The sequence below is a fragment of the Apis dorsata genome, unplaced genomic scaffold, assembly GCF_000469605.1.
Source record: "Apis dorsata unplaced genomic scaffold, Apis dorsata 1.3 scaffold_371, whole genome shotgun sequence".
Taxonomy (NCBI): Eukaryota; Metazoa; Arthropoda; class Insecta; order Hymenoptera; family Apidae; genus Apis; species Apis dorsata.
In genome coordinates this window covers 61,174-78,682 of record NW_006263635.1, presented here as the reverse complement: position 1 = coordinate 78,682, position 17,509 = coordinate 61,174, and the positions used below count along the sequence as shown (strand labels likewise).

The following is a 17,509-nucleotide window of genomic DNA, read 5'->3' as shown; positions in this document are numbered from 1 at the left end:
TTTTTTTTTTTTTTTTTTTTTGAAGCGAATTTTATCGGAACGTGAGGTTCGCCATGCACGTGGCTTAATCTTGTTTCAGAGATTTGAATCAGTTGGAGTGGTTGCTAATTAACGCCAACGAGCTCTCGTCTCTGGATGGCGAGCTACCGTCTTCTGGCCATAATCTGAAGATGCTCTACGCCGTGGACAATAAATTAACTCACTTGCCGGTGGAATTTCGTTACCTGCATCGTTTGGAAAGTTTGTATCTTCAACACAATAAGATTCGCAGTTTGGATGGTACGCTACAAAAGGCACGTCGACTGAAATTTCTCGAACTTTCGCACAACGATCTGCAAGAGGTAATTAATCATGATCAATAATATAGATAAATAAAATATTAATTCCATTATAGTTTATTTTTATAATATATCAGAACAAATAATTATAATTTATATACTTTAAATATTTTTTTCTCAAAAATATGAAAAATATATTATTCTGTTTAAAAACATTATTTGAAAAACATCGTAAAATAATTTATGTTAGTTTATTAAACTATAATTTAATTTAATAAATATCATCTACAAGTATGATGTTTATATCGAAGCAATAGTGGTTTATAAAACATGTAGATATCCATATGAAGTGCAAGTGCACGATCGCGATGTATGATAACGCGTGGAGGCGTTCGTTCAATGTTCCGTGCATTAAGTCAATTACTACATCCTAATGTAATTATTATGTCGTGCGCTTCCGTTTCGCGGATTAAATTTTTATTGCAATGGACGGCTGGTATTTGATGGTCTTCTTTGTCATTCGACGTTTGATAAGCATTTTCGATCGTCTAGAAAGATTTCACATTTAACAAATTAATATAATTTTCTTTCTAATAATAATTCTAAACAAATTTCTAATTTTAAATATTGATATGATTTTCTAATTTATTATTTTATCTATTATTTTACTTCCCAAGTAAAATATATATTTAAAAATAAAATTTGAATTTAAATGAAAAAAATATACAAATAGATATAAAATATATAATAATGTATATGGTAATAAAATAATAAATAGAAAACAAGAAATATTATTAAAGATAATATTATAAATAAAATATTTTTTCTCAGTTAACGGAAGAGGATTTCATAGAAGCTGAAATGTTAGAGGATTTAGAGCTTGGGCACAATTCTTTAAAATCGTTGGATAGCGCGGGTGATAATGGCGACGGAAATGGGGGCAACAGTGTCCTTTACCCTCTTAGATCGCTCAAGTGTTTAAATTTGACGCACAACGAGCTTCGTGAATTTTCATTCACGTCACTTCGTGGTCTGCGCGAGTTACGAATGCTTGATCTCTCGAACAACAGAATCGCGCGGCTCCATAGAGGAAGAACGCCATCAGAGGTACTTTGATAAATATACTTTCAAATTTATATAGAGGAACATTCGATAATTTTTATTTGTAATATGATTATTCTCTTATAACATGGTTATTACTCTAAAAAATAGGATTGAAATTGAACTTTGAAAAATTAATATTCATTATCGACACTTCTTGCTTACCAATATATTTATGAACATATATTGAACTATTTAAATATTTCGTTGTAAGTTAGATAATATAAAAATATTTTGTTTTCTCCAAATGTATGTGAATGAATTTAATAGAATTTAATTTTTTCAAATGAATCAAATATTCATATTGCAAATAAAAAATATTATTACTTATTATTTTTAAGACAAATTGAATATCTGTAAAAAAATATATTTTAATATACTTCGTTAAAAATTTTATCAAATATAAAAAATTATATAAAAAAATATATAACTTTATATCCTCGTTGATTTATTTTTACAGAATTTAGTGGAAGAGGAAGGAGATGAAACGGCAGGCGGAAATATTCAAGATATGCGACTTCAGCATAACGAGCTACGAAGCTTGGATGGTTCCTTGTTTCTTGGAATGAAGGAATTGCAGAGGTTGAATCTAAGTCATAATGCTTTAGGACCAACAATTGGTCAACGCGATCTACGAGGTCTCGATGGTCTAAAAGTACTCGATCTTTCTCATAATGAGCTTACCACTCTTGAAGATACATCAGAGGTACAATAATATGCATGAAATTAATTCACACACGTGTTTTTATCGAATGATTGTATAGTTTTATTAGAATATTTGATTTATTCAGATATTGAACATATATTGAAATGTTAAAGAATTAAATTTTTCCTACAAATCAATGATTAATTAAAAAAGCATGTAATATACATAAATCTCAAAATAGATGTGTAATAATATCTTTTTTTAAAAAGTTTCTTTATTACCATATTTATAATCATGATATTTCTGTATAGACGTGGCTTCCTTCTCTAGAAGAACTGAATGCATCACATAATCGTTTAGTAACGTTATCCGAAAGAGACTTTCGTGGATTTCCCGTTCTTTGCTGGGCAGACGTGAGCGCGAATCGGATACGTATTCTGATGCCGGAACTCGTGGCAAATACACGGTGTACTGTTCACGGAGTGCCAGATGTGCTTCGTATATATCTGCAAGGTAAGTTCAAATTATTATCAGTATTATTATTATTATCAGTATTATCAGTATTATTATAATATATTATCTATATGGTATTATATATATGAATGTTATTCTATTAATGAAACTTGAATAAATTTGTTTAGCCTTAATTTTATCTCTTTTTTTACATACTTTAGGTATTTAAAATAAAATAAATTATTAGAGGTGATATATAAAACTCGCGTGAATTCATAAAATTCAAATAAAGAGAATTATTTGATTATTGATTAATTATTTCTTATATCATTTCATTCATAAAATAATTAATATAACAATATTTAAATTTTAGATTTAAATTTTATTTAAAATAAATAAATATAATATATAAAATAAGTAAATTATTTTTTTAAATAAAAAAAATCTCTAAAAATTATTTTTAAAATGCTTATTTGTAAATTGATAATAGCACGTACAAAAAGAAAAAAAAAAGAGAATAAAAATAAAAAAAACTTTTTTTATAAATAAGAAAAATATATATACTTTTCTTTTTTATAAATATCTATTGAATTTGGAATAAATTTTTCTTTCTATAATAAATAAATATCTGCAATATAGTTTGAGAAATTTTATTATATTATTAAAATATTAAATTTTTCTTTGATTTCGAGATTGTTTTTGAATTTCAATTTGACAAGTGAATATCTTCCAATTAAATTATTGCAATTAGACATTATTTTATGTTTATAATATATTATAATAAATTTAATTTTAATTTTCTTTTAATACAAAAGCTGCTAAACTATTTCCTCAATTATATTTAACATTTGCAATTGATTTAATAGAAAATTAATGCTTCGTTTAATAAATAAATATTGATAGATTATAATCCAGAATTTTTTAAATTGCGCAATAAAAAACGCAAGTGTACATGATTTCATATATTTAAAAATATCATTTTGTTGAATAATTTTTATTATTTGTTTGTTCTTATTTTCCATAAAACATGGAAATTTTAATTTCTAGTAAATTATAGATTATATTAAACAAAGTTAACAATTTTTCGACTAATTCCAATTCTTGAATGAAATTAAAATTGAATGATATTAAATTGAATATAATATTAAATAATTCTATTAACAAAGCTGACACAATCGATAGAAATTTAAAAAACACGATATAAAGAATAAATAAAAAATAATAAAGAATAATTTTAATGTTGATGTGCTATAAGATCGAAAGAGAAAACAAGCAATGCTTATAATATTCTTAATAACGTATTATGCGCAAATACGCGTAATCGTCTGGTTCGTACAACGTCGAGTCATCCGATCGTACGATATGAACGGTCATTCGATTTCGTTTTCCACCCTCACAAAAGGATAACGTCTTTGTGGAACGCAGACGCGTTGAATGGGCGCCAGTGCGTAATTAATAAACACATCGTTAAATGTCGCGAGGCCAACCGATGGAAGAAGAAACGAGACAGAATGAGGGAACGGGTCATGAGAGTGGTCGGTGTCGGCAGAAAATAAATTACTGCTTGATAATAACGTGACTCCATTTGGCTCCCAAGCTGTACATTATTTTGTTATAAGTTACATTTTATAATGATAACCTCCGTCGTGGCGCCATCTCGTATTATTTATTGTATACCAAAGATGGATTGTTAACTGTTATTTATTGTTAAACATATACAAGTTTTCGTGGTACCATTATCATATTCAATTCTGTTATTTCAGTTAACTTCGTTATTTCTTGGATTCTTATTCACACTCTCATTGAAATTTTCTTTTTTATAATCTGCAAATGAACGATACGATAATTCTATGTTCCTTTTATTATTATGTTTTCAAATTCACACGATCAAATCATATATATGTATGTTCATGAAATTTTTAAAATCCTAAATTCATCATCATGATGCAAATATGCATTTTCTGTATTATGATATATTAAATTTGGAATAATTTTTTCAATAGATCTTAAGGAGCTATTATGATGTCATAATTGTACGATGATTTTTATTGCTTCAAAAATTCACTCCAGACAGACTCATATCTAGCTTCTTACTTATCTTGTCTTGCTGACGATACATCATAAAAAAAAGAAGAGCTTCCCCTTGCGATATTCCGATGTTTTTTGCTTACAGATAATCCGGTGTTGTGTGATCCTGGACTCGCAGACCTGACCGTGGCTTTCGAAGTTAATCACGCGAAAGTTTATGGTGTTGCCAATAATTGTCCGACTACCGTGGCGACTCCTACCGAACAAACGTCGCCACTTCCGCCATTACCACCGACGCTGTTGTTAGCTGCCGCGGCAGCTGCTTCCGGAGGAAATGTTTCTTTCGCCGCGACACTTGAGTAGTTCATTATAAAATAGAATAAGAATTCTAAGATGTGATCAATCGATAGAGAAAATTTGAATGAAAACGAAGAAAAACGAAGGATCGAGAAGAAGAATTTTTTGATTCACAGTTATTCGTTTGTGTGAAGCTATGCAATATCTACACACGAATAGACACACGTGAGAAATGATAATATTAAAAGTTTGTTTTATTGGTATTCATTGTGATAAACTAAAAGTGTGTGGAAATGGGCGGTGTAAATCTTGGTGTAACCTCGTTCCCCTTCACGTTCGACAGGCGTTTTAGTTCGTTTAATCTAATCCGCTTGCGTGAATTTCTTGGAAGCATGCAAATGAAAAAAAAAACGTTGTATAATAATAATAATAGAATAATATATACATACACACATATATATACAAACAGACATTCATTAACATCATGACATCATAAAAAATTTCATATGCGATTAATCTCATAATCGACAACTGACAATCGTTCGCGATCAGACGTCGGTCTCTAATCGATAGATGTGTTACTACATTTGTTATATGTAGTTATTAAGTAACGAGAAATATATATTTATTTTAGTGAATTTTAATCACATATCATATAGTTCGCACAGAATAATTCCCCATGTGTTCGATATAAAAAAAAAAACATTATATACTCGCTTAAAGAACAACGAGATCATTCTTATCGAGAAACAATTTATTAACGTTTCTATTTTTTAATTATAATTATTAATATGACATTATTACGTTGTAAATAGTTATTAATTTCGTTACTTCTTATACATCCTATTAACACTAGAGCTCGACGTTTTTTCGAATGTTTCATTTCGAATTCCAATTTGCATCTATTGTTTAAAAATTTCATCTACTTTTTCATCTTTTAATATATTAAAATAATTATATATGTATGTAGTATAAAAAAAAAAATAAGTATGTAGTATAAAAAAACTGCGCTATAGAAATGATATAAATAATTAATAAGAGTACTCAAAGCTCTCGAGATCGATTAAGAAATTAATCTTTTAATTGAACTCGAAATCATTATTAATCATCCATACTTCAAAGTATTATCCATAACGCTTATGTGACGTACTATGTATCATGATTTTTCGTGTTGCTTTAGATTATTCATTAATGACGTCGGTTAATATGTCTAATATCTAGTGTACAATTATATTGTGTAAGATAATATATAGAATTTCCAGAATAATATTTGCACATTTATATTATATTATATTATATTATATTATATTATATTAATAATGAATTTTTAAATTAAATATATTAGATAAAAATTTGTGCACAGGTATTAATCGTATCAAAACCGATAGACAACGTGAATACGGCTAGTATATATCATAATATAGTGCATCAATTCCCATCGTCGACGTTTCGATCTTTAATTAAATTCCTGAATGATCGAGTAAATGAACGATCGGGCAGGTCAATAGTGTAAGTGAAATCTGTTAACTTACGTTGTGTATGCGATATGGACTGATTGGCAGTGGGCGATCAATTGACTCTCTCGTTAACTCGTGCCAATAGGGATGAATTGTTATCAACGTGCTGCTACGCATACATAATCAATTGGCCCTTTCCATGTACGAGTAAGACGCGTAAATAATTCGTAGTTATGTTAATATACGAATTAATGTAAAGTATGATAAGCGAAAGATTCAAATTTTCGCAAGATATTAGACGAACCTGAATAAATAAATTTTCATCATTCAAGATTGTTTAAATAACCAGAACAACAGTGATGTAAATTAATGAATTGACATATATCTAATATTTTCAAATAAAAACAAAAATTTTAAAAATAAAAATTTTAAAAATAAAAATAAATAAAAAATAATATCTTCAAAATTTATCCAGAATGTTACATATTCATTTCATTCATTACCAAAAGTTATTAATATTGATTGTTAATTTTAAAATTGAAACAATTTATCAACAAAATATTTTTTAAATAAAATCAATTTTAAAAAGAAGGAGAAAAAAATCAAGTTTAAATCAAATTAAGTTAATATTCATAATCTAGCAAAATTAACAATTCAGCATTATATATGACATTATAGATGCTATGTATACAAATAAAAATCAAATGGAAACTTCTTTGTAATTTTAGATTTTAAATAATTTATCTTCACTGTGATTAGCAATTTATTGTTTTTATAAAAACATAATATATTAAGACATGATATAATGGCACAATATTCATAATAATATCAGAAATACTGTAACTACTAATAATTGAACATTTTAATAAGATCGTATTAATGTTAAATTTTGTAATATATAGTATTGGAAGTCTTTTATATATAATAAAACTATTCAGATATTAATTCTTGTTGTAAAATTTATTAATTTGTATTAATTTTATTATATTACATAGTTTTATTAAAATAGTGCTATAAAATAGTTAACTACATAAAAAATATAAAAATTAAAAAATATTAATTATTTAAACAAATATTATTTACTTACTAGTATATCTAAGATTTTAATTTTACTTTATATTTAAATAATATTGAAGAAAAATATGCCTAAGTTTACAAAGAAATGCAATTATATTTGAAATTTCTACTTGCTTAGAAAAATCAATAATTTCTTTAAAATCCGTTAAATGTTCAGTTTTAAGTGTGGGATGAATTTTTTCTACTGAAATATATAAAATTATTTATATATGTATATTAATTATTAATTATTAATTCATATTATAAACTTATAATTTTTAGAAACAAATATGTCATACCTTTCCATTGATCATTGTGATTAAGTAATAGTACAAAATATTCATCTTTTATATCAGTATCATTTATAAAAAAAGATACTTTAATTTGTTCTTGTTCTTTGTTATTGATTAAACGTATTCGGAAATCTAAATATTGTTTATAAGTTTGACAAGCACATTTAATACTTTTCCATTTTAATAACTTTTCTTCTTTTCTTTTCTTTGATTCTAAAATAATATGTCAAAAGTTTGTAATATAAAATTATATATATTATATTATATCTAATTATAGAAAATACCTTCATTTAATTCAACAATTTCAATAGATAAACTATTTCTTCTTGATTTTGTTTTTTTAACTTCTTCTTCTAAATTTTCTTGTTCTTCTATTATATTGGCAATTTTTTTATCTACAATTTTTTGTTGTAAATCTGTTGCATCAATTTCAGATTTTAAACTTTCCACTTCCTGTTGTAATTCTGATATTTTATTACCATTTTGTGTTCTTTTCTCAATACATTCTAAAAAAAAAGGAATTGACAAATATTATCAAATTATTGTTTATTATATATCAGATATAATTAAATTATTTATTTTTAAAAATTTAATAAGAAAAAATAAATCTATGATACATTTTTATATTTATTATATTACAAGTAAATTATATTAAAAAAAAACATTTTTTTATTACATCTCTAATATGTTTTTTGTATTTTTGTTTTTATGTGATAAAACGAATCGATTATTATATGTTAATAAATATATGTAATATATTATATAATATATTATAATATATTATATAAATAAGTTTATTAGGAATGTATTTTATATATACATAATATACATATATATATATATATATGTACACACACTCACACACACATATACATACCAATTTTATACGTAGTTGCATCTTCAACTTTAGCGGCAATTTTTGTTTGAATATTAGAATAATATGATTTTAACTTTTCTATTATACTAAAGTCTCTATTCTGAAGAACATGTGCGATATCAATATTAAATTCTTCCATTATTAATATGTGATTTTTATGTCTGTTTTTAACGTATTAAATTAAAATACATTTTAACGTACAATACTTAGCGTAGCCATTTAAGTTTTGAAGTAACAGTGCTACCACTAAACTAGACAAATATTACTAATACTTATAACCTTAAACTTAAAAATTATTCTGAGATATTGTTCATATTTAAATAGTGAAATATTATAAAATTGTCTATTTCAAAATAATTTTATTCAATTTCTAAAATAAAATCTAAGTTTTTAATATATATTATATGATGAATATATATGATATATGAATTATGTATATATGATGAATGAATTACATTATATATAATGCGGCAAATTTAAATTTTAAAATCAATTAAATATTAAGAAAAAATACGAAAATATAATTAACTTTTAAAAACATTTTTAATGATGAACATTCTAATATAATATTATTCACTTTTATTTAACCTGTATTTTATATATTTGATTTTTAAATAAAAGGAAGTTAATGAGTTATTTGAATTAGATAAGACGTATAATTTACCAGTTGTAATAATGAATAAATATTATTCATTATCAAAATCTCTTAATGTTTTAATACCATTTACAATGACATTGTTTTTTATTTATACAGATGCCAATCATACCCTTATCATATATATATAAATTGTTATCACATTTGAATCACGGCATACATTTTTCTTACTTCATTTAAAGTTTGAGTACAAGTATAAGCATCAAATATGATGTTTAAATTTTTACCAATTTTCATCATCTTCAGCATTACTGCTGTTTTTGTACGTATAATATCCTATTTTATAATACTGTTGAAAATATTTCGAAAATAATAAATTACTATATATAATTTTTTCATTATTTATTTTTAATTTAATTGCTTATTTAATATTCCAATAATTTCCATCTTCCAATATATTTTTCATAGATTGTATCATTATTTTAACTAGTAATTTTTATTATAAAATTCATGATTTTTTTTCTTTTTCAAAAAATATTTTTATATTTAAAAATTATTTTTCATAAAATTTATTAATATAGGCTTTTACGTTTGATGCAAAGGGTCAATTAGAAAATGCTAAGGTACGTATTTAAAATTTAATAATTTTTACGATTTATATATATAATAAATTATAATAATTAATAATATTAATAAAAATTTAAATTAATTAATATTTTGAATAATAAAATTTTATATTAATATTAGCTTTCTCTTTCTTTACATTAATAATATTATATTTTATCAAAATATACTTATTCATTTTTCACATAGAATTTAATAAGAAATCATATATTAAATAAAATTTTTTAAATAATTGAATATATTTAGTTTTTTTGAACTGATAATAAAATAAAATAAAATAAAATGAAAAATTTTTAATATGAATTTTAATGCAAAATCTTGTCATAGTTTGATTACAGCTCTCAAGCAAACTTACAGGAAGCTAGCAATGCCAGTAATAGTGACAATGACAGTGATAATAACAATGACAGTGATAATGACAATGATAGTAATAGTGGAAGCAACGAAAATAATGATGACAACCAAAATTTATCTGATCTTAAGAACAAAAATTCTCAGCTTACTGATGATTTGGAAAAACTTATAGAATCTGTAGAGGATATACTTGAAAATGAGCTGAGAGGAGTAACAAACGAATCTATACATATTTGGGAAAGTGTAAAAGACAAACTCATTTCAATCGAAAATAATTCCAAAGTGAATTTTCAAAATGTTACGAGTAATATAGAAAATATCCTGAATAATTTTAACAATAAAACCCATAATGTCTTCGAACATGTTAGAGATATTGTACAAAACGAGACAGAAGCATCTAAGAAAGAACTTTTGAAAGCTTACAGAAAATTGAAGAAAGATATAGCTAAACTTGAAGAAAATGGAAATAATATCTCGCAAAAAATACGCGAAGAATTTAAAAAATTCTTTGAAGAAACTTATGAAAAATTAAAAAATACTACTTATTTTCTGGAAAATGCGATAAATGAAGCTGAAAATAAAGCTAAATATATTTTAAGTGAAGTGAAAAATGTTACATTAAGCGAATTACAAAAAATCGAAAAAAAAGGTGCAGAAATATGGCAAGAAGCGAAAAAAGATCTTCAATCAATGGAAAAAAATGCAGAAGATGCTATAAATAAGATAACAGATTCGATGAAAAAATTGAAAAACGAAACCAATGAAGTTCTTCATAAACTTTCAGAAGCGCTGAATGAAAATATAGAAGAAATCAAACAAAATGTTACCAAAATTGCAAATGAAGTGAAAGAGATTGTAAACAATACAGTATTTGAGATCAAAAAAGCAGTAAAAAAATTTCGACAAGAAATTGAAGAAGATGCTGAAGAGGTCAAAGAAAAAGTGATTGAAATCATAGATGATTTAAATGAAAAATTATCTCAAATTGCCAACCAAACTGCTAATACTTTAAAAGAAACTGAAGAAATTCTTGAAGAACAATTTGAACAAGCCAAGCAAAATATTTCTCGACTTGTAGATAAAATAAAAGATGTTGTTTCAAATATTTATCGATCTGTGAAGAGTTCTATGTTAGATATTATTGACAATATCAAAAACGATATTAAAAATATTAAGTCTAAAAATGATGTATTCTTATACAATATAACGCAAACAATCGAAAATAATGTGGAACAAGTAAAACAAGAAATCACGAAAGTCGTAGTTGATCTTAAGAATAAAACTCAAGAACAATTAGAACATCTCAAAAATAAACTCGGTGAATTAAAAGGAGAAACCTCGCAGGCTAAAAAAATTATTAGACATAAAATAAAAGAAATTATCAAAAATGTTACCAATGTGCTTGATAATTTGGAGCATAACATAAACAATACTTTGAGATATGTCCAAAATAAAACTTCTGAGATTATAAATCACGTAATAAATATAATTAAAGAAAAAATACAGGAAATCATACAAAAATCTGCTCAAATTGTAGCAGAAGCGACAAATACAATCGAAGACATTAAAGAAAATACAGCCGTAATTTTGAATAATACTTTGACTGAATTAAGAAAAGATGCCAACAATCTTTTGAACAATGCCAAGGAAGATGTTCATAATATAACTAATCAAGTTGAAAACCAAGTTTTTAATGTTCTTAATAATATTAAAAACGTTACAAAAAATTCATTGAAAGATATTGAAAATATTACATCTTATGAAAAAAATTTAAAAGAAATAATTCATCATATTTCAAAAGATTCTAGATCTATAATAAATAATGTTTTGAATGATGTTCATGATACTATTCATGTCATTTTCAATGATACTAATGATACTATTGAACATATAATTAATAATGTCAATAATGTTACTTCTAATATTTTTCATAATGTAAAAAATGCCATACAAAATGGAATAAATGATACGAAAAATAATATAAAAAACGTATTTGATGGACTTCAGAATTCTGTTCAGAAGGTTTCCGATGCTGTGCATTATTTCAATAATAATGTAAAAAATATACTTATAGGTAATATAAATATTTTACAATAATTATTATATATATTAAATATTAAATAAAATGTTAATGAATTCTATAAATAATTTTTGTTATAGGTAATATAAAGAATTTTAGTCACAGCAAGTAAGTTTAATATATATTTTCAAATTTTTCAAATAAAATATACGACATAATATTTATATAATATAAAATTATATATCTTATACTAAAATGTAAAATTCCATTTTTGTTTCATAAATATTGTTTATATTTATGTTTAGTTCCCATTTGGGATTTAAGTAACAAACACAAGCTACAGACTACATCATCTTAAATGGAATCAAAGACAGAAGATTGGAAATTATTAAACAAATAAAATAGTTTTCAAATAAACAGCAGTGAAAAAACAAAATAAGAAATCAACATATTGAAAGTGCATGCTGATTTTGTTTAAGTTAAAAAAGAACATATATGTTTATATTAAATATAAATAACTGTTATTTATGATATTAATAAAAATAGTTAAATTAAATATAAATCTAATTTAATAAACTAAATTATTGAAACATTATATTAGATTGTGATTCAGATGATTGTATATCATTCCAACAAGCTATTTCTGCCATTTCCAAATTACCATCTTCTGTTAATGTTAAAATTTGTTTTTCAGAATTGTCTTTAAGTTTTATAGCTAAATCTGTGATACCATCAGAATGTGATGCCATCACTGAGGAATGTGTTGGTGTTTCATTAATTTCAACAGGTTGTAAAATACGTACATATATTGGTTGACCAGTTGCAGAAATATTATCTACAATTAAAAAACATTTTATAATAAAATGTTTTCTAATTAAACATGAACCTTAAATTCTTACCAGAAGTTAAAATATTTTGTATTGATAAATTTTCAGAATTTGATAATCTTATTATAGGAATATTTTCATTACGATTTGAAATTTGTGATTCTGAATATGTTTCAATAGTCATAATTGGTACATTTTGTTGTATACTTTTTTCCAAAATTGGAATATCCAGTATAGTTTCATCAATATCTTTCAAAGATGATTCTGAAAGACATTTAGAATATAATTTATTGACCACAAAAGCAAACCATTATAGAATTATAGAAAAGTAAATATTTTAGAAAACCTGTTTGTTTATCTTGAACTCTAGCCTGATCATTTATATGTTCTTTCACATTACAATCATGTGATTCTTGTTGACTTTCATAAAATTGTACACCACATTTATCACAAAATATTTTTTGTTTAATGTGATCTCTAATGTGATGGACCATAAATGAATTATGAAGTGTGGTATATTGACATTTATCACATTGCAACCAAATATTACTTTTTTTATGTTTGGGCTTTTCAGTAATATTTGAAGATAAAATAACATCTTTCCTATTTTGATAAGTAGTTACAGTTTGATTGTTACATTTTGTTATCTGTGGTGGTTGAGAACGCTTTTGTTTCTCACTATTACCAAGAAGTTCTCCTTTTTCCAAAGAATATTTTTGCTCCAAAAATCTCAAAACATTATCACGTACATTACACATTTCAACATCAAGTCTATCAAGTGTATTAATAAGATTAGCACAACTTCGACAAATTACATCATCTTCTGATATTACTACCATATATCTATATTTTTATATAAAAAGGATAATTATAATACATTTAATTTGAATACAATGATACTGAAATGTGTATAATGTTCACATAATAACTGCAATAAGATACTACCTTTCACCAACTAATTCTCCAAGTTTTTCTATTACTCTAGTTCTTGATATTTGAGTTCTACATGTAGCCAAAGAATAATGACGTCCTTGAATCTTTGCATCACATACAAAACATTGTAATTCTTCCAAAAGTTTTGAATTATTATAGTCATTACCAGTATCAGAAACAGTTACATTTGTGCAATTGTTGCTAATATCTTCAGAACAAATATCATGTCGTTGTCCTATTGACAACATTGAAGTTATATTTGCCATTGGACTAATGACAATAATTTTTTTTAATAGGAATCAAGGTTAGGATACAAAATAGGACATATAAGGTGTATAACTGCAAAAAAATAATACAAAATAAAGAATATATAATTTTGTATTATAAATATTACACTGTACTTTTCTTTCCCATATTTTATAATAATATGATAAGATTAATGTATCAATATAATATAATTTTTTCACAAGATTATTACCACAGTATAAGATCATATAGCTAAAATATATTTTATGCCATCTTGTGAAGATTGATGAAAATAAATACATAAATTATGAATTTATATATATATGTATGAAATACTCAGAATAATAAATATAAGGTAGTATAACAATAAACTATAGCATTTTCTTGTTTAGGGACCAACATTGCTAGAATTCCCTAAAAAATAGAGAAAAAATAATAAAAACTATTATAAATGAAATATAAGCTAGATCTAACATTTTTGGGATTTTATGTCCTATGTTTTGAAATATCAATTGTACAAAAAATCAAAGTTAGATATGTCTTCTATGATTTAGAGTAGTTAATACTGAAATTGTATTCAATTACATTAAAAGTTGATCAAATATATTAAAAAAATCGATGAAGACATATCTTTTAAAAATAAGTTCATCTTATATAAGGATTATTTTAATTTAAATTTCTTATATTTATTTTTATATATTCATCAACATATAAAAAATGAATTTATATAAATATAAAATATATATATGACATAAATATATCATTGTATAATAAATATACAAAAATAAATATATATAATATGTAACATATACTTACAATAGTATATATAATATATAAAATTATATCGAAATATTGTATTAAGATTTTTAATAAGTTAGATAAAGGAGATAATAAAATTAATTAGATATCAAAGTCATCACATATAAATTTTATAGAGCAAGTACAGATAAAAAAACAAATAGTAAAAAAAGAATAGAGATAGAGTAAAAATCATGGAATCAGCATCATGAGAATACATTAATAAAACTAATATAGACAAGAAGAAAAATAGAAAAAGAATTGATAATCAGCACCATCTGTCGTATGCTAAAAATATCTATTCAAAGAATAAAATAAAATAAGAATTAGAGATCAGTATCATTTCTATAAAGATATTTATAGAAAAATATTTCTATTTATAACATTATATCGCATAACATTATCAGTTTTTAAATTTTTACCAATGATTATAATCTGTTTTTTCACTATTACTGTATTTCATTATATTTTCTAGACATTTTTTCCTTACTTCTGGCAACCCTGCTTATAATCTTTAGAATCTATTATTATTTTAGTGCCATTCTCAATATTAGAAATTCAACATAAAGTAAAACTGTATACAGATAAATTTTTTCGTATATTTTTATATTGTACATATCTAAATAATAAAAAAATAATATTTCAATTATTTTTTATAAAAATAAAAAAATAAAATTATAAAATTTTATTATTTGATATTATTTATTTATTAATGAATAAATATATATTAATGAATTTAAGTTAGAATAATAAATAATAAAAGGAAATTTTTATGATAAAGATAAAATTTATAACATAAATACTATATAAACATAAAAATATATATTTATATATAATTGAATACAACAAACAAATATTATCATGAATAATTTCTGATATTCTAAATGATTAAAATAAAAATTAAAAAAAATTTTGTGTATAATAATTTGTATGTTTTAAAGAAAATAATTTAGTGCAGGATGGGACGTAATAAAGATTCAGAAACAGATAGTGTTTTATCTGAATTTGAAAATGAGGTAAAAAACATTAAAATTACAGAAAGAGAAAAGCCATATAAATGTAGTTTTGTTGGATGCAACTTGGCTTTTTATAGACCATCCAGATTACAAAGGCATATTAGATTTCATACTGGAGAAGTAACATTAATATTTTAAGACTTAATTTTGATTATTTTTGATAATTTAACTTAAATAACTATGATTCATTTATTTTTAGAAAAATTATAAATGTAATTATCCAGGATGTGATAAAGCCTATACTAATAATTGTCATTTAAAACGTCATATGAAGAATCATAGTATAAAAAAGACATTATATAAGTAAATATATATTTCTTTTTAGTGCTTTATTGTTTTACATGAATTTTTAATATATTATTACACTTTTTATTTAAGGTGTCCAGAATGCTCATTATATATTAGTAATCGAGATAATTTGAAACGTCATTATAAGAGAATTCATGACAGACTGACTTGCAAAAAATGTAATGAAACTTTTATAAAAAAATATCAATTAAAGATACATATGACAACACAACATTTAGTTTCATATAAGTGCAATGAATGTAATAAAAATTTTACAAATTTAACAAAATTTAAAAGACATGAATCAAGTCATAAGAAAAGTGATAAACAATATTCATGCAATATGCCTGAATGTAATGAAGTTTTTAAAAAATGGTTACTTCTTTGTGCTCATATAAAAACTCAGCATGTACGTGGTAAGTATTTATTATTATATTTTTTATACATAATTTAGTTTAAAAAAAATATTTAATTGTAACTATAATTGTAAATATAATATATTTTTTAAAAATATATTTGTTTAGATCACAAATGCAAGGATTGTGATAAAATATTTTTGACTAAACGACATTTAAAAATTCATTCAAAAGTTCATATGGAAAATAGATCTGTTTTATCTTGTCCATACGAAAAATGTCCGCGAGTTTATTATTTTAATTGGAATTTAAAACAACATATACGAACTTATCATTTAGGAGAAAAATACGAGTGTGATATATGTAAAATAAAGATTGTAAATAAAAAAAGATTAGCTGAACATATTCAGAAATTACATATGTCAGAAAAAAGAATAAAACAATCAAAAAAATTGCGCAAAAAACGAAAAGATGCTGGATTACCTAAAAAAAGTACGGCGTCCAAATTAATTGGAATTAACTTATCACCAGAAATAGAAAAGATAATATTAGAAAGAAAAGAAGATATAATATATGAACAATTTAAAATGGTACCAAGTGATGATTTAGTTTGTAATTAATTTTTTTAATAAAACAAAAAAAATTATTTATGTATTAAATTATTGATTTGTGTACTTTTATAATTTAACACAGACTTGTTTAATGTATCAATATATCAATAAATCTTAGATAAAGCTAGCTGCAATACTAGCAAAATATTGAAACATATTTTTTTCAAAGCTATAAAATCCTATATAGAAATCTAAAACCTCAATTTGAAAAATAAAATAATTTTTTAGTTTTACTTTTCCTTTTGAATTCACAAAAATTAATTAGCATATTTTTTTCTTTATTACTAATTTTATTTTAAGAGAATAAAAATATTTTTATAAAGATTAAATTCTTTATAATTATAAAATTTTTTAA

The 17,509-nt window shown here is 23.6% G+C and overlaps 5 protein-coding genes and 3 long non-coding RNA genes across 10 annotated transcripts in view; 4 read left to right on the top strand and 4 right to left on the bottom strand.

Annotated features, from left to right (window-relative positions):
* Nucleotides 1-6,224, top strand: part of LOC102680713 (insulin-like growth factor-binding protein complex acid labile subunit) — a 13,254-nt gene extending 7,030 nt beyond the window's left edge. Inside the window, exons 4-8 of the mRNA XM_006618732.2 lie at nt 80-341; nt 1,110-1,385; nt 1,840-2,085; nt 2,337-2,538; nt 4,652-6,224. Of these exons, the coding sequence (XP_006618795.1) occupies nt 80-341; nt 1,110-1,385; nt 1,840-2,085; nt 2,337-2,538; nt 4,652-4,869 (1,204 nt within the window). The 3' untranslated portion in view covers nt 4,870-6,224. The remainder of the gene's footprint in view (nt 1-79; nt 342-1,109; nt 1,386-1,839; nt 2,086-2,336; nt 2,539-4,651) is intronic.
* On the bottom strand, nt 759-1,344 carry LOC102680628. Its single transcript, XR_422207.2, has 2 exons — nt 1,236-1,344; nt 759-826 (listed from the first exon to the last, which is right to left on the bottom strand). It is a non-coding gene; the product is annotated as an uncharacterized LOC102680628 (long non-coding RNA).
* LOC102680855 lies at nt 1,890-2,502 on the bottom strand. The gene is made up of 2 exons (XR_004150909.1): nt 2,307-2,502; nt 1,890-2,211 (listed from the first exon to the last, which is right to left on the bottom strand). It is a non-coding gene; the product is annotated as an uncharacterized LOC102680855 (long non-coding RNA).
* Nucleotides 6,225-7,151: 927 nt separating the features above from the next.
* On the bottom strand, nt 7,152-8,782 carry LOC102680396. Of its 2 annotated transcripts, none has more exons than XM_006618731.2 (4): nt 8,487-8,782; nt 7,894-8,115; nt 7,616-7,822; nt 7,152-7,518 (listed from the first exon to the last, which is right to left on the bottom strand). In XM_006618731.2, exons 1-4 carry the CDS (start codon nt 8,623-8,625, stop codon nt 7,370-7,372), a joined length of 717 nt encoding a protein of 238 aa, XP_006618794.1. In that variant the 5' UTR covers nt 8,626-8,782; the 3' UTR covers nt 7,152-7,369. The 2 variants fall into 2 exon arrangements, with proteins under 2 accessions (XP_006618794.1, XP_006618793.1); XM_006618730.2 differs by having other exon boundaries at nt 7,202-7,521; nt 8,487-8,777.
* A 473-nt stretch (nt 8,783-9,255) lies between these two features.
* Nucleotides 9,256-12,156, top strand: LOC102679794 (uncharacterized protein PF11_0207-like). Its single transcript, XM_031511954.1, has 3 exons — nt 9,256-9,403; nt 9,663-9,704; nt 10,033-12,156. Exons 1-3 carry the CDS (start codon nt 9,350-9,352, stop codon nt 12,154-12,156), a joined length of 2,220 nt encoding a protein of 739 aa, XP_031367814.1. The 5' UTR covers nt 9,256-9,349.
* Nucleotides 12,157-12,213: 57 nt separating this feature from the next.
* Nucleotides 12,214-12,642, top strand: LOC116185996. The gene is made up of 2 exons (XR_004150910.1): nt 12,214-12,247; nt 12,385-12,642. It is a non-coding gene; the product is annotated as an uncharacterized LOC116185996 (long non-coding RNA).
* LOC102680008 lies at nt 12,631-14,649 on the bottom strand. 2 transcript variants are annotated; one of them, XM_006618726.2, is made up of 5 exons: nt 14,318-14,649; nt 13,852-14,074; nt 13,253-13,749; nt 12,979-13,170; nt 12,631-12,914 (listed from the first exon to the last, which is right to left on the bottom strand). In XM_006618726.2, the coding sequence occupies exons 1-5, from the start codon at nt 14,385-14,387 to the stop codon at nt 12,661-12,663; spliced, it is 1,236 nt and encodes a 411-aa protein (XP_006618789.1). In that variant the 5' UTR covers nt 14,388-14,649; the 3' UTR covers nt 12,631-12,660. The 2 variants fall into 2 exon arrangements, with proteins under 2 accessions (XP_006618789.1, XP_006618790.1); XM_006618727.2 differs by having other exon boundaries at nt 13,852-14,178; nt 14,318-14,385.
* Nucleotides 14,650-15,718: 1,069 nt separating this feature from the next.
* On the top strand, nt 15,719-17,193 carry LOC102679665 (zinc finger protein 888-like). Its single transcript, XM_006618723.2, has 4 exons — nt 15,719-16,019; nt 16,099-16,202; nt 16,278-16,603; nt 16,712-17,193. Exons 1-4 carry the CDS (start codon nt 15,843-15,845, stop codon nt 17,161-17,163), a joined length of 1,059 nt encoding a protein of 352 aa, XP_006618786.1. The 5' UTR covers nt 15,719-15,842; the 3' UTR covers nt 17,164-17,193.
* The last annotated feature ends 316 nt before the right edge of the window (nt 17,194-17,509 follow it).

Bases quoted from the DNA above. Each gene is read 5' to 3' on its own strand.
- LOC102680396 (XM_006618730.2), bottom strand. From the start codon at position 8,625: ATGGAAGAATTTAATATTGATATCGCACATGTTCTTCAGAATAGAGAC. The intron at 8,116-8,486 runs GTATGTATATGT...CTTTTTTTTTAG, and splicing joins TGCAACTACGTATAAAATTG to AATGTATTGAGAAAAGAACA. The intron at 7,522-7,615 runs GTATGACATATT...TATATATTTCAG, and splicing joins TCACAATGATCAATGGAAAG to TAGAAAAAATTCATCCCACA.
- LOC102679794 (XM_031511954.1), top strand. From the start codon at position 9,350: ATGATGTTTAAATTTTTACCAATTTTCATCATCTTCAGCATTACTGCT. The intron at 9,404-9,662 runs GTACGTATAATA...TTATTAATATAG, and splicing joins TCAGCATTACTGCTGTTTTT to GCTTTTACGTTTGATGCAAA. The intron at 9,705-10,032 runs GTACGTATTTAA...ATCTTGTCATAG, and splicing joins GTCAATTAGAAAATGCTAAG to TTTGATTACAGCTCTCAAGC.
- LOC102680008 (XM_006618726.2), bottom strand. From the start codon at position 14,387: ATGTATTTATTTTCATCAATCTTCACAAGATGGCATAAAATATATTTT. The intron at 13,750-13,851 runs GTAGTATCTTAT...ATAAAAATATAG, and splicing joins GGAGAATTAGTTGGTGAAAG to ATATATGGTAGTAATATCAG. The intron at 13,171-13,252 runs GTTTTCTAAAAT...AATGTCTTTCAG, and splicing joins AGTTCAAGATAAACAAACAG to AATCATCTTTGAAAGATATT.
- LOC102679665 (XM_006618723.2), top strand. From the start codon at position 15,843: ATGGGACGTAATAAAGATTCAGAAACAGATAGTGTTTTATCTGAATTT. The intron at 16,203-16,277 runs GTAAATATATAT...TTTTTATTTAAG, and splicing joins ATAAAAAAGACATTATATAA to GTGTCCAGAATGCTCATTAT. The intron at 16,604-16,711 runs GTAAGTATTTAT...ATATTTGTTTAG, and splicing joins AAAAACTCAGCATGTACGTG to ATCACAAATGCAAGGATTGT.